The 16,228-nt window shown below is 39.3% G+C and overlaps 1 protein-coding gene across 3 annotated transcripts in view; it reads right to left on the bottom strand.

Annotated features, from left to right (window-relative positions):
• Nucleotides 1-16,228, bottom strand: part of RNF38 (ring finger protein 38) — a 57,785-nt gene that overhangs the window by 9,969 nt on the left and 31,588 nt on the right. For all 3 annotated transcript variants that reach the window (XM_017833785.1, XM_017833786.1, XM_017833787.1), the window contains exons 3-8: nt 14,378-14,591; nt 11,498-11,665; nt 7,082-7,252; nt 5,294-5,455; nt 2,390-2,496; nt 754-838 (exon numbers count right to left, since the gene is read on the bottom strand). In XM_017833785.1, coding sequence (XP_017689274.1) covers nt 754-838; nt 2,390-2,496; nt 5,294-5,455; nt 7,082-7,252; nt 11,498-11,665; nt 14,378-14,591 — 907 coding nt within the window. The remainder of the gene's footprint in view (nt 1-753; nt 839-2,389; nt 2,497-5,293; nt 5,456-7,081; nt 7,253-11,497; nt 11,666-14,377; nt 14,592-16,228) is intronic.

Below are 16,228 nucleotides of genomic sequence, written 5' to 3'. Positions count from 1 at the left end.
TTATACTGTTGAACCTAGGGCTCAAATTCTCAGCAGATGTTGCTTCTTCTGAACCAACACAGAAGTTATTACAGAAGTGCTCACTGTTAAAATAAAAATGTCCATCTACACAGAGATCTTAAGGGGAACACAGGCAGAGAGATGCAAAAGTCAGGGTTGGGTTGATAACTGACTGAAGAGAAATCAAATGGAATCAATCAGCAAAGACACAACAGTTGGAACTGCCCCATAATTATCAAGGATATTTAAGAGGGTTCTACATCTCTAGATCTGAACTACCACACTCTCCTGAGGGCCAAGAAGAACAGGGAGTAAGGCAGTTTTATAAACATTACACTTAGATTAATCAATCCTATGAGATTAAAACTATTCTGGATTAACACTATTCTGAAAGTTACACACACAAACCCAGTGACTTACCCTGTTCTTTTGAAAGTGCTTCACTTCTGTTAGGTATTTAAAATCAAAATTTGAAAGGAGAATAGTAGCATGTAGAGCATAAAAGCTGAACAATTTAATGATTACTAGCCTGGAAAGGTGGATTTTGGGAAACCATAATAGACAAGAAAGAAAGCTAAGCACTTCTAATATCCAGTATTACAAAAAAAATCTGAAAGTATGGTTTTTGATTCCATCTTCACAGTCAGTACATTTATTTGAAAGGCAAAACCAGGATTAAAAGCAAAAGATAATAAAATTTTATCTATTGCTTGAGCTAATGTCATTAAAAGCAGTTGTAGTTCACACACCAACCTCATAGTTTTCTACCTCTCCATCTTCCACATCCAACTCAAAGCTGAAAGCTGGTCCAACTGCAGGTGGCACTGGGAGCATTGATCTACCACGAGAGCAAACAAGGATAAGGTTCAGCATCTTGCTGAAGGAAAGCACAGAAATATCTGGCAGAGGTAAAGCTACCTTATTGATGTCTCTTAAATCAACATGTTACCAAAACTGGTAAAAATGTTATGTTTGAAGTCAAGAGCAGACATTTGAAGTGAAAGAGTCACAGGAAAAAGCTAATTCTGCCACTTTTTGTTACTGGGAGTGCTGACTTTTCAGTTGCATGCATGTCTCACTTGGTACTTTCAACCAAGCTCAGCTTTATTACAAAAATTAATCTCTTAATTATCACAGACTGTGGAGAGTTAAAACTAAAAAGAAATTGACATTTTTGTTCTAAATATGTGTTATTTCTTTAAGTGGATAAAATGCTATCAAAGAAAAAGAACCCTAAGTTCACTTAGCTCTCCAACACAAAAGTCTTGCAACTTTTGTAAGCCTAAAACACACAATGAAGATAGACAGGATCTGCTACTGGACCAACTTCCATACTGAAGTCAAGCACAAATTCACATACTGTGATGTTGGTTAATGCAGAATCCCTTCAGATAGGTATGAGATGTTTTTCTAGTTGTATATTCAATAAATGTTTTTACCCCCCAAGATATACTATGGGTCAAAACTTAAGGCACACACAGAAATCAAAAATTCAAAGCACTAAAATATACTAAAACCCCACTGAAGTCATCAGGAATTCCTGTGCCACATTGTGTCTTCTACAGACAGGCAAGAAGCTATGACATTACTCTCAGACTGGAAGATGCAAACTTGAACAACTTTGCTGGAACAGATTTCTGGTGCCATTTTCATGCCACATCTGACATTGTGCACAGAGAAACTACAGATCTGATGTCAATATTTGATTATTTCCTTGTCAATGTCAACTTTGCCACCAGAAACTTAATTTTCATTTTCCAAACATTTCATACTTACTTCCAAAACAGAACATAGAAGACTAATAAATTTCATGTCATAGACCCAAACTGCCTCACAGAAAGTCTGCCATAACACACTATAGCTAATTTCTGAACGTTAACTGTCCCACATCTTTTACAAAACAGCTAAAGAGGCAGAACAGAAATTTAACAGCTGTAACAGAGTAGCAGTTCAGCCTATAAAGTCTGAACACATCACAGAAAGCTCTCACTCTTCTGTTTCATAATTAAGAACCAAACCAAATTAATTTATTCTCTAAGTGAAGACTCCTATGACTTGATCCTACAGTGTCACCACGTCTCTGTAAGAGCATCACATATCCAAGATTTAGAATTTGGTCAAGATTTTAGGAAGAGTTCAGAAACAGTGCCTCAAAATACCTAAAAAACTACATTGGACAAAAATTGTTCACTTATATTTTTCCTTGCTCAAGGGTGTATGCTATTCAAAACAGGCTGAAAAATTTACACAGAAATGAAAGTTTTCCTCTGAGACAGATGAACTGTGCCTGGTCTCTGGCAGAGAGACCAACCATAAAAAGTGCCAAGATGCCTGTTGAAAGTCACATGACTTAACAGCCTATATGGAAGCAAATGTACTTTACACTTACAGCACATAAGGTAATAGGCTGGGATGGTAAGGGTGTGGTGGTATTGGCTGCTGTGATCGGTATCTGCTGCGCCCTGTGAGTCTTCGAGGCATAAAAGGTGGGTAAGGCTGCAAGAAAGAAGAAAATAAGCTTCAACTGGAACTTGTGGAACTGGAACTTGTGTCCAGTTCTGGGCTCCCCACCACAAGACAGACAGGGACATACTGGAGAGAGTCCAACAAAGGGTCACTAGGAGGGGACTGAAGCATCTCACGCGTGAGAAAAGGCTGAGAGAGTTGGGATTGTTCAGCCTGAAGAAGACAAAGCTCAGGGGGATCTTATCAATGTATACAAATACCTGAAGGGAGGGTGCAAAGAAGACGGAGCCAGGCTCTTTTCAGTGGTGCCCAGTGGCAGGACCAGAGACACTGGGCACAGACTGAAACACAGGAGGCTCCGTCTGAACATCAGGAAACACTTCTTTATCACGAGGGTGACTGGGAACTGGCACGGGTTGCCCAGGGAGGTGGTGGAGTCTCCTTTCTTGGAGATACTCAAAAGCAGGCTGGACATAGTCCTGAGCAGTCAGCTCAATCCTGCTTGAGCAGGGGGGTTGGACCAGATGACCTCCCTTCCAACCTCATCCAGTATGTGAGCCTGTGATTCAACACTTTCTTTTCTTAAAATCTCCTCTCTCAGTACTGAAATTCACTTTTAATAAAGTATTATTTAAAAAATCCAGTCTCTGCTCAAATCCAAAAGAACCTTGGTCTCAATTTGAAATTATTCCTATCTATAATGTACAGTCATACCATTCCATGTGAAAAAGTGGTAATATACAACAGAAATCCTTGGAAGTTCTGGTGTTTTTAGTCTATATGCAGGATAGTTTGGGAAACAGGACATGAAGTGCTGACTATCTTGTAAATATAAAAGCCCAGGTGCTATTATGCAGGCCTGTGCAAAAATGGTTGAGTAAAGAAGCCCTTAGAAAAGTCTTCAAATAGCGAATTTTATTTTATTTTATTTTTTTAGAAAGCCCATCTTTTAAGTAGTAGTATATATTTACATTTACGTTACAGTGTTGCAGCCTTTCAAGTGTACATGGAAAGTTTAATCAGTACAGTTTCTGCAGCTGAACCACATCTGAAGAGACATTCAAAGCCTAAAGCTTCAATGGTTTCTTTCCAGGGATAAATCAGGGCTTTTTTTGTCATCCTTGTTTTGTTAAAATTTTTTAGTATTTTCTACAACTGAAAATCATGTACTCCTATTGAATTCACATTTCAAGGCCTTGAAACTTTTTTTTTGAAACAAAGAACACTCAAAGTCTTTAGTAAGATGTTTTTCTTCTTTCATGTTTGAAATCTGAAAGCACAAAAGGCCACCACCAACAACGACTAACCTAAAATCCTCTTATTTTACAATGGAAACTTTTTTAGTAGGTAGCCATGGTCAAAGATAAAATTAACATATGCATACAAACACAATGCAAAAGAGCCAGGGTATTTTTGCTTGGAAGTTTCAGACTAGACATATCCAACATGAGTTTTTCTGCTTTGTCAATTCTGCAATCCAAAAATGTAATCAGAATCTATCGTGTTCACTGAATGAAAGAGAATCAGAAATGCAGCCATACCATTATAATGTTAATATAAATAAAGCTTTATAAAGATTTAGGATTGCTGTATAAAAGACCACATGATTACTTGTAATATATATTTATTCTACTCCTCAGTACTGAAGCATCAGAGAGGACAAATGCTACAATCTGCAAAAAATTTTACGTTCCTTATCTACTTTAACAACTGAACTTGGAAATCAAGAAAGCCTCACTCCAACCAAAATGTTTGTGATTAGACTAATTAATCCAACAAGAATACTGAATAAAATACAAGCAGTTTACAGAAGCTTTTAAGTGTCTTCGTCTCCAGAGCAACTCATGGTGACTGAAAACTTAATTGAAAATCTGTACACCTTCAGATTAATTAAAAAACTGAAGAGTTTTTTAAATGCTGGAAACTTATTTGAACCTTTATAAAGATCACAGCAAGCATTTGACTAGATTCTGTGATCAAGGAGACTAAGACAAGCTATCTGTATATTCTGCAGTTGCAGGGCCTGAAATGTCATTCTCATTTAAATTTTAAATAACTATAAACCTCTAAGCCTCTAAAACCTCTGTCAACTTGACGCACAAGTCAAACATTAAAAAATTTCAGCACCTTTACCTGACTTCTAGTTATTTCTTTGAGTATCACACGGGCAAGACTAACGTAATTGCAGGCTGAAGTACAACACAAAGATCCTGGAGGTAGCACCACAGGAAACACCACAGAAGCACACAATTCAACAAAAATTCAACACGGACTTTATCCTGCATCAGGTTTAATAGTTTTTTGTGCTGCTGCAGATGAACTGCCTGTAGGTGCCCAGGAAGCTGGCTCAAAGCAAGCTTTGTGACATAGCTACCTTTAAAACATAGCGTGGTCTAAATTATGGAAGCTCTCTGTACAACTGCTTGCAGAGAAGAACTGTTTTTAAAGCATTCTGGCCTTCCTGATTTGTGGAAACTCAACATATGACTTATGATGAAGGATTAGCTGAAGGTCACAACAGCTTTTATAAACTGTACTAATCAGTTTCTGCTGTAGAAGTCCTGGACTGTGTGACAACATGGAATGTTTTCTAAGTAAATGCTGCTACACTCTGCAGATAATGTTATCGAAAATAATTTGCTGGTGGTTGTCAAATTACCCTTAACTTGATAAACACAAACTTAAGAAAATACCACAGTATGCAGCTACACCAATAATGGAACACGTCCGCATAAAGTGCCATTTTTGAACAAAACGTACTACAGAATAAAGATCCAGAATGCTATTGCAGTATGAATGAGAATGTAGCATAGAAAAGAATACTTACTACACCAAATGACACCTCCTGGTGTAATGGATCGTGCGTTAAGAATTGAAGAGGAGCTGAGGGAGGCAACGTTGGTGGATGGGCTGAGGGAGGGTAGGTAAAACCTCCTACAGGAAGGTGTTCTCCAAGCAATTCTACGTCATTTTCTATTCTTTGAAGTGGCTAAAAAAAAAAACCAGAGATGGCCTTTGTTGCAATAATAGAGATGTAATTTTTCCCCAATAAAGAACTGCAGTCCAGCTACGTATATTCTGTGCTGCTGTGATCAGTTTTTTAATAACCCTGTGAACAATTCCTAGGTCATTAACACTACCCAAAAAGCAATGACAACACTACACATTTGATATAAATTCACCTTTTCCAGCTAGCCATGCTTATAGACCAGGAATTTATGCGATCTAGCAAATACAGGAGTGGCTGTAATTTCCTGTGTCTTGCATTTTTCAGGACAAATATTTGCTCTCCCTCTTGCCAGGCTGCTCTCACTGTACAACTATGCAAGAGAAAAAAATAAACAACCATAGACGAGAACTGAAATTGTGCCAGAAAAACTTAAAAGTGGAAAAATGGCAGCTCCAGTTGATTAAACAGCTAATGATATCCAGTAACCAAGCAGATGCTTTCCTAGGGGGGGATCATGCAAGCAGTCTTACCAAGACAAGCAGTCCAGAGGCTTCAGAAGCATGAGATTCCAGATTGTAACTAGTCAAGTCTAGTACATCAGTCAGGTTCAAAAGCACCCAAGAAACAACCAGGAACCATCAGTTTCATAAATACACCTCTCTGAATGACACTGAGATCTACCATTTCAAGAAATTCAGCTAAGAAAGCCACCTTGTGGAGCAAAAGGAATATTCTGTTTTCCTGTTATGCAGAGCAAACTTTAAACACAAGGTATTCTTAAACCACTGCGATGCAAGCTTTTTTCACCAGAGCTGAAAGTTAACAGGCAAGCCTAGTCAATAACTTAAGTAAGCAACTCAAGCTAAAACCCAAGTCCATACATTTTCTGAAGGTCTTACAAAGACAGCTACCACTTTGTTATGATGATGGTAGCTCTTCTCCCACCATTGTAACAAAGTGATTACAACCCTGTCCACACCTGAGACATGGCATGAAGAAGTCTCAGCATTGTTTGTAACATTGAAACTATTTCCTATTTCTGCATTTCTGAAATACCGGCATCTTCTAGTCAGAGGGGCAAACAAAGGGACACAGTACTCAGGTAACCATACAGTAAGAGTCATAAACCAGAAAGGTAATCCTAATTTCCCCCCTAAGTCCAAAACAGGATCACATTTCCCCATGTTTGCATTGTCCCTATCACTAAGCCACATCTGCTTAAGGAGATGGCATCAGTAACTTGTAAGTGTGAAAAAAACGTTCTAGGAAAAGCACCAGTAATTTTAAAAATTGAACAAGACGTAATACAAAAGAAGCATGTAATGAAAGTAACATTCTGTGCTTTCTCCTTTCTCTGCTAAGCTCTTCTCTGAGACATGTACTGTGCTACACAACCTCCACTGGATTCTATTCTGCTTCCTGGGAAAGAAATACCAGATGGTGAAACAAACACCCATCTTTCTGACAGAAGTAAAAGCCTATGGAGAAACAGCACAGACAACGATGAAATCTGAAGTGCAACACTGACCTTCAAAAGTACTTTTTCATCTTTATACCAAGCAGTTACAGGCTTAATACAAAATCCTTCTGTTCCTCAGTGAGGTATCAATCAGTACTATGCACCCCACCAGTTCTACAGAGAGTGGGGTAAGAGGCATTACTTACCGACCGTGACTGCTGTGCTTGGAAAGGAACGAACTGTCCTGGAGGAGGCAAGTGAGGAGGGTGGTGTGTAGATATATGAGGAGGATGCAAAAGGAATGGGTCACTAGAAATGAGGGGTGGAAATGCTGCATATGGTACAGGTAGGTGCTGGACTGAGCACGCCTGAAGCATCTGAAATAAAGTGAAAACAATACATTTTTGTCTCTAGCACAAACATTCCCTAAACGACATTCTACATTCTATGCATTTATTATGGAAAGATATCAGTAAACAGTTTTTTTACCTCCTTGGAAAAGCCTTCAAAATATACATAAATAATAACTCATTCAAATACACAAGGAACAGTGATTAGCACAGAACAGGCTCTAGAAGCACCATAGTTGACATCTGCTAGGTGCTCGTAAGGTCACTGGGAGCTAGGATTTTCCATACTCCAGGATTAGACAGCCTCCTAAGTGACGAGCAGACACATTTATCCTAGTTCATTTTATTTTTGCCAAATATTACCATCAAAACAACATGCCAAAGCAATGGCATTGCAACCATTTTAAGCTCTAGATGCAGCAGAGGGACTCTCAGCTGCCAAACTGTGCCTAAAAACCTCTGTTGCCTCATATATTATGAATAAATCTTACGGTCTGCTCAGTTCTGCACTTCGAGGTGAGTCCTATGCTGTAAAGGCAGCTCCCTCAGTGACAACTGCTGTGCGAAAGAGCCCTTTTCCTCTCCTCCTTTAAATTCCTGACAAAAAGGAATTGTCAAAATTGACAAAAAGGAATTTGTGCCCCAAAGCAGCTTTGGGCACAGAAGTTTGAACACTACAGTGGTGAAGGCACTGAAGGGCAAGAGGAATGTTCTTTGTGAAAGTGTTCACTTCTACTTCCACCTTCAGATATGAAGAAGCAAGAAACCTGCATTCTCTTTTTTCTCTCTTTTGATCTATCATCCGAATGTCAGGCATTTCTGTTACATTTCTGGCAATTAAAAGAGCAATTAATGAAGATATTTGTTATCAAATCTTACAAAGAAAGTTGATCCAGTTCTGATCTCTCACTTTTTTTTCCTTATTAGTCATGTCACATAGCATATACTGTGCCAATTGACTATAAGGGCATAAAATGGTAAAAGGAACTAGTTTAAAATCTGATTAACAGTAGTGGAGGTGGAACTATCACCTCAATTTACTGTGATCATGACCAAACATAAATCTTCACATGTACTGAAATAGTAGCAGATTAATTTGATCTGACTACTATTTTTCTTTAAGTGCTGACTATTCTTTACCTTCAGTTACTACCTCATTTTTCTAAAATAGGAATACGACAGACAACTGTTTCCATTGTTATAATAAATTTTTACTGTATTTTACTGAATTAAAAACTGTCTTCTGAAATAGCTGGAGATAAATTTGCATGTAGAACATCACAGACTGTTGTTTAAAACAGGAGGTTCTTTGGGAAACATCAGAATAGGTTTAATCCCAAAATTCTGTATGGTAAAGATTACCATAGCTCCTGTATATGTTTGGAATGATCTATGCTATGTCCATGTCACTTTTTAAAGTTAGAGCAAATGAGGCCATACTAACTCTGAAGTAGGAAGAAATAAAAATTACCTGTTTATTCATTAAGGCTTTTGAAAAACTTCTGCTGTTTGAACATATCATAGAAAGGCCTGAGTCGGACAGGATATTAAAGCTCATCTCATTCCAACTTCCCTGCCACAAGCAGGGACAACTTTTACTACACCAAGTTGCTCAGAGCCCTGTCCAACCTTGTCTTGAACATTTCCAGGGATGAGGCACCCGTGACTTCTCTGGGCAACCTGTGCCAGTGCCTCACCACCCTCATAGTTAAGAATTTCTTCCTAATATCTCATCTAAAGCTACTCTCTTTCAGTTTGAAGCCTTCTCTTTTCTAGGCTGAACAATCCCAATCCTCTCAGCTTTTCCTCACAGGAGAGGTGCTCCAGCCCTTGTGATCAACTTACTGGCCCTTTTCTGGACACACTCCAACAGGTCCATGTCCTTCCTGTGCTGAGGACCCCAGAGCTGGATGCAGTGTTCTAGGTGGGATCTCACCAGAGTAGAGGGACAGAATCCCCTCCCTTTCCCTGCTGGCCACGCTGCTTTGGATGCAGCCCAGGATACAACTGGCTTTCTGGGTTGCAAGTGCCCATTGTTGGGTCATGTCCAGCCTCTCATCCACCAGCACCCCAAGTCCTTTTCCCTGGGCTGCTCTCAATCTGTTCATTCCCAGCCTGTGCTGACATTGGGGGTTGTCTAAAGTGCAGCACCCCGAACCTGGTCTTGTTAAGCAACATAGGATTCCCATGGGCCCACTTCTCGAGCTTGTCCAGATCCTTCTGGATGCCATCCTGTCCCTTTGAAGAACTTCTAAAATTGATAAAGGTATTTACTAGCTGACAATTTTTTATTTTATAGCTACATATGCAGTGTGAGAGACAAATATTGTGAAAATAGCGAAAGGAAGTTCACAGATGAAGCTGGTGAGCAAGCTCACATTCTGGAGGGCACGGGCTACCTTTCAGATGTAGAGTTATAGGCTGGAGAAACTGGCTGACAGGAACTATGTGAAGTGCAAAGGCAAATGGGAAGTCTGGCACTGGGTAAGAATAACTCCATGGAGCAAGAACTCTTTGAGACTAACTGATTGCAGTCAGATTTGCAGAAAAAAAAGTGGAGTTCTGGTGGTCACATCAGTTAGGAGTAGACAATACCCACAGTGTTCTCCTGCAGTCAAAAAGGCCTACGGTATGCTGGGTTGCATTGGTAAGAATGCAACTAGTGAAACGAGTGAAGTGATTCTGCTCCTCCATTCAGAACTTGAGACACTAATCTCAAGTCCTGTGTCCAGTTTTGGGTGCCTCAGTGACAAAAAAAACAGTAACAACATGATGACCAGGAGCTTGGAGCACACTGCATAAAAGAAAAGGTGGTAGAACTGGACTTGTTCTGCTTTAAAAAGCAAAAACTAAGCAAAACCCTTAATACTGTCTGCAAGTGCTTCATAAGAGTGGACAGAAAGTACCTGAGTTCTCCTCAAGGCGCAAAAGGAAAGGACAAGGATCAATGGGACCAAGATGCAACAAAGAAAATTCAGAAAGAAAATTCAATCAGATATACAGAAGAAATTCTTCACCATGAGGACAGTCAGACACTGGAGTGGAAGCTTAGAGGGGTTATGAAATCTCCATACTTGGGAACAAATACTGCTTTTAGCAGGTGACCAGCAGCTGACCTCCACAGACCCTCCTAACTTAAACTATTCCTTAGTTTTGTGACCTAAGAGAAGAAAGCATAAAGTCTGCCTGCTGATGATACAGAAACTCAATTTTTTTATAGTCACTTGTACTGGATCCATTTGCTCAACACACTTGACTAACTGTTGTACATTCACTCCAAACAAATGGCACCTGGACACGATAAATGCACTCATCAATGAGCACCATCAAGAAACAGGTGGTCACACCACGGGTTTTGTTTCAGTGTCACATAGGCTCGTTCATGTCCTCAGGTCACAGAATGCACAACAGGAAAAGCTAAGTTACACACTGCTGGCAAATGCACAGCTGGCAGAGACCAACATTATAACAACATTATAACAACATTATAAACGTTTGCTGGACACTCTATATAGTATTTATGTATGATATTACAGATTTATACCAGAAAAAACGAGGGGAAACAGGCTCTGGTGCCTGTTAACATTTAATGGTGAAATTTCCATCAGAATGCTATGATCTGGAAAGTGGTAACTCTGAGCTGACACATAAAAATTTGTGAGAAAACAGTTCAAATTCTTTCAAATTCAAAGTTGGTAAATTGGCCAGTCAAGGTACTTAATTTTACTCCCAGCAAGGCACAAGAAGACATCCTTACTGATGAGTATTTTTATTACTAGAATGAGAGTATTTTCAGACAAAAGAGCCCTTTTCAACTTCTAGTGATCTTTCAGGATTTCACTACTTCTCAGAAGAAAACTAACCTTGGAATATCAGACCTTTTTGCATATAACCATCCCTGAACAAGGTCTCCACTGAGTAAGATTTTTTCCTAGGTGACCTGCCAGACTAAAGCCTTAGAAGCTTTCTTCTTACTACAGGAAAGTAGGTAGAATAGCTGCTGATGTAAGTCAGTTCATAAACCAGCTTTAGGTTTGAATTAAAACCCATCAGGACTCTACTACTATAAATAGTCATACTCTATACAGACAGTAGGTAACTACCATATGCTTATCAGGTCTAAAGCCCACACTACTATCCCACTTCAATTTAGCACAGGAAAAACAAAAAAAAGGCTATTTCCAACAGAATTAAAGCCACACAGACACTAAAGCTCCAAGGTGCCATTTCTACGACAGATTGAAGCTGGTGTAGTTACAGAGACCCACTTACTGGGGGAGGCACACTGCAAACTGGAAGGTGCTGGCCGCTGAAAACCACTGAGCACCCTGGGACCTGCTGAGCGCTGCAGGCTGGAATGTGCTGGCCTGTGCAAAGTGGTATCCCATGTGGAGCCACAGTGGTCACTGTGTATGAAACAGGAACTGTGCCCTGATGGATCTGCAGCAAAAGGGGAAAAAAAAAAAAAGAATTTAATAACTTACTACAAAGTCTCAACAGTGTTGTACAGCACAGGGAGTAAGATAACAAGCTTTTACAAACGTATGTGAAAAGTAAATATATTCACAATGGAAGTGTAAAAGGAGGCACATGGTTGTAATTTCTGTTCATTAAAATATTTTTATCAATGGAATGTTATTTACTGATCACAAGTTTCTGGGCAAAACTGAGAGGAATCTCAGCTTAAAATGTTAAAACTTCAAAGGCACCTTAGTCACTCAGAAGCACCTCAGACTATTAGGTCTCTCTGCTCTCCCCCAGGTTAATTGTTATGAAATAAGGCAGTAACTCCCACATAAAAGCTAATCTACAAGTAGCTCAAGAATTTTCTCATTTCTAAAGGGAGTGATTCAATGTTAACTCTGAGACTTGTGTTAAAAAAACAATTTTGCAGATTTTCTTTCTTTTAAAGAGACCAATTTCTTGATTCACTCTCAGGCCAATATTTAAGCTGAACTCCCAAGCTAAGTGTAACAGAACACCTAACTGGACAGCTGAAAAGGAAAAGTTAACATGACTATGAGGCAGCAAACCCTAACTATCCAAATTTATATTAGGAAACAGACCCACGTAACCCAATTTTCTAGCTAGTCACATGCCCAAAGATTTAATCATCAAACTAAGATCCAAAGGTATTCTGCACCTACAAGCCATGTGGGTTGTTTTCTGTGTTGGTTTTTTTTTTTTTGCTTGTTCTATTTTGTTGTTGGTTTTGTGGGTTTTTTTTAACTAAACAAGAAATCTCTCATGGTCTAATAACATTGAAAAGGCTTAAGCCTTAGGAAGCACAGATTAACTGAAATTATTTCGAAGCTCTCTCTTCCTTCATGATCTGCTAAAAGGAAACCTACTGGTTTAAACAATAACAGCTCATTAGGAAGGTGAGAATGAGTAAAGAGAGCTAAACTATTAAACTGGTAGTGTACAGTCAGGCACACAGACCAAATCAGAACACAGATCACTGAACTGAGCTTAAAATGTCAACCTGTATATCACTTATGACAGAAACCAGTCTCAGGAGAGACACTGACTTTTACCCAGTTCTGCCCCTGCTACAAAAGTTGGGCATACAGTGCAATGCTGGGTGTGATCATGAAATGTTTATTGCTCACAAAAATAATACTAAAAAATGATGTCTCATCCTTTTTATGTTCCTCAAGTGGAAAGTATCACTGAATCTTTGAGATGCTGCAGAAGTAGAATTGCTCAGAATGTAAGTTTGTTAGGTGGCTAGAATGGCACTGCCTTCCATCCTTGCACTTGGTCTCAAAAGCAAATACTTTGCTGCTGAGAACCTGCACACATAATATGACACACCAGTGGTATGGGCTGCACTGAAATCAAACCAGTTCTTAAGCAGGGATGTGACAGCTGCATTCCACACACATGCAGTTTGAGAAGTGGACATCCAGATAACCAGGTCTATTTCTCACTTCACGACTATGTAGTAACTAATTTACTTGTGCTGCAGCCTGTTAATTTAACAAAAAACAGCACAAGTTACCTCAACAGAATCACAGAATCATTTAGGCCAGAAAAGACCCTTAAGATCAAGTCCAACTGTTAACCCAGCACTGCCAAGTCCATCCCTAAATCATCTTCCTAAGTGCCACATCTATGTGTCTTTTACATACCTCTAGGCATGGTGACTGCACCACTTCCCTAGGCAGCGTGTTCCAATGCTTGACAACCCTTTCAGTGAAGAAATTTTTCCTAATATCCAATCTAAACCACCCCAGTGCAACCTGCTGCAATTTCGCCTGGTCGTGTCACTTGCTGCCTGGGAGATCAACCCCCACCTAGCTACAACCTCCTTTCAGGTAGTTTTACAGATTGGTAAGGTCCTCCCAGGGCCTCATTTTCTCCAGGCTAACCACCCCCAGCTCCCTCAGCTGCTCCTCATATAACCTGTGCTCCAGACCCTTCACCAGCTCTGTTGCTCTTCTTTGGACATGCTCCATCATCTCATGTCCTTCTTGTAGTGAGGGGCCCAAAACCACTTTTACAGGTCCTCAGTTACAGGATTCTATACAAAGTGCTGTCGCAAAGAGGAATTACTTACTTCCTGGACCAATCATATATATAATTTTTTTCATGAAATTTAAGGAGGAGTTGATTAGGTTTGGATGACTAATTCAGTTATGCAACAATACTATCGTGAGTTCCGCTGTTACGCGAGCAACCAATTACAGGCATTGCAAATTCTACTTCTAAATGATATATTTTAACTGTTTAATGACTCCTATGCTAAGGCAAGGTATTTCATGTGAAATGGAATACATTATTAATAAGTATCGTATCACATCTTTATCACAACAAATTAATTACAAAAGCAAAACAAAACTGCATTTCAAAGGTTTGAGACAAAAACCTACAGAAATAGGCCAATAAACACACTGACAAATTGTTAAATATCAATCTTTACTGAATGCGTGAACCTTCTTTCTGTTTGTTTTCCACTGCCTACTGCAATGCTTCATACACAAAAGAAAAAAACACTCCGTAAGAAGGCAAATAGAATTTAGTGCTCTGTGACTTTCATCGGCAACTAATTTGGGGAGGTGAGGGATCTTGAAGATTTTGGGGAAAAAAACACACAAAACCAAACCCCGCATCTCCAACAGCCTTCTGTTAGTACTCTAAAAATGTTACCTGATCATGAATGTCAACCATCACTGCATTCTGCTGTGGTGGGTGAGCAGCTGGGTGCAACATACGAGGAGATACATTCGGTGGGCGAAAGGCTCGGGGCTCTTCTATTGCTTGCTGCTGTCCATAGGAGAGATGGTGATAGTTTTCATCCTGGCTAACAGAATTATGTCTAGACAAACGATCTCTCCTTGTTCTCTGACGTCGAACAGGAGGACTGGAAATGCATTAAAAAAATTAGAGATTATACAAATGACACAAATCCTTCTCTGTAACTAAAACCACAAGACAAGTAAATTCTTTACACTGGAAAATTTTACTAGAACAGGTTTATTAGATTGGAATAAAATTTCTTACTGACAGAACTGCTACAAGCCTTACACTTTTTTCAGTAAGCAAATGTTTAATAAAGCATAGGTTAATGCTGTTAAGGAAACCAAGAGAAGAACTCTTAAGTAAATATTAACTTGTTAAAAAGATGACACTTGGATTGCCATAAAAGTGCTCAAAAGTCAAGACTGCAATCTTCACGAGATTTTCTTGCGTTTATTCTATCTAGGTAGAAATCCTTCATTAAATGATCACGGATTTCCCCAGGGTCTTTGTTTCAACCATGCCACAGAAGGGTTGCTCACTTAGCGACGGCAGACAAACAATAGACTTCTCTGTGGAAACGAACTAATTTTTCAGCTCTCACATGTTTACAACATAACTGAGTGCCTTCTAGAATTCTCTCAAGAACATCCCAGGAAACTGTGATTGCAGCATTCTTTCTTTTTAAGAGTGGAGAATTTGTGTAGATTAATTTAGACCTGAGCATCCACTTCTTTTGAGCAACTGATCTAGAGGTAGGATTTGATTACATATTCTTATATAATTGCACATATATTCTGAGCAGAGCTGCTACTACCTTAAGCCAAGACTTCTGTAAATCAGAGACCAGTGGCTCAGGTTCAGCACTCAGAAAATGATGCACACACAAGTCATAAACTCACTATTAGAAGTTTTGAGCGAGCCTCTTCTCGTTTGTTTGGAAGGGGAAAGAACTGAAAGCACAAAATGATCTTGCAGTACTTTCAGTATATGCTTTCCAACCTCCACAACATGTTAAGTTAGAGGTCCCAGAAGCAACAGCAAATTAAAGCCACATGGGGTGAAATGGTTTCCCATTTAGGAAACAGACTGAAGGAACCACACTGCAGAGAAGAGACAAAAAGGATCTGTAACCATTAGAACATGTCCTCTCAGAGTACATGGAAAACAACTTTTGCTACTACCAAATAAAAATCAAATAAACCTGCAACTTGTTGGGAAATCCCAGATACTTCTCAGGTTCAGTCCAACTTCTGTGCTGCGTAAAACAGACATACTCTGGGGAAGGGGGAGCACACTACCAGCTATCCAGATGCTACTGGGAGTATATGATAAAATGTCTCAAGCCACTATTTTTCTGCCCTAGTTCACAGGGATTTTATGCCATTATAACTTATCTTAGAACTGAAACAAATGGTAATTCACGACAGGTCAGACAGAAGGCATAACACCAGATTGTAACACAGCATTCTTAAAGAAAAGAAAAACTGAAACAAATCAAAAATGCATAGCCTTCGTTGTTACAAGCTACCATGTCACAACATACTAGCTGTGTTTTCTTCTAAGCACTGAGTACCTAAATTTACAGTCTTAGTAATGTATGTCTTAATTCCAGCTTCTTTCCTCGAAGATTTTGCTGCACTCTCCATGGCTTCATTACTAATATGACACAACTGCTACATTCTCATTAGACAAAACTGTCATATATAATTTCTAACCACAGAACTATTAATGCGAAAGATGTTCTACTGTTTGGAGTAC

This window comes from Lepidothrix coronata, unplaced genomic scaffold, assembly GCF_001604755.1.
Source record: "Lepidothrix coronata isolate B3197 unplaced genomic scaffold, Lepidothrix_coronata-1.0 Scaffold220, whole genome shotgun sequence".
Lineage (NCBI taxonomy): Eukaryota > Metazoa > Chordata > Aves > Passeriformes > Pipridae > Lepidothrix > Lepidothrix coronata.
This window is presented reverse-complemented; position numbering and strand designations above follow the sequence as displayed.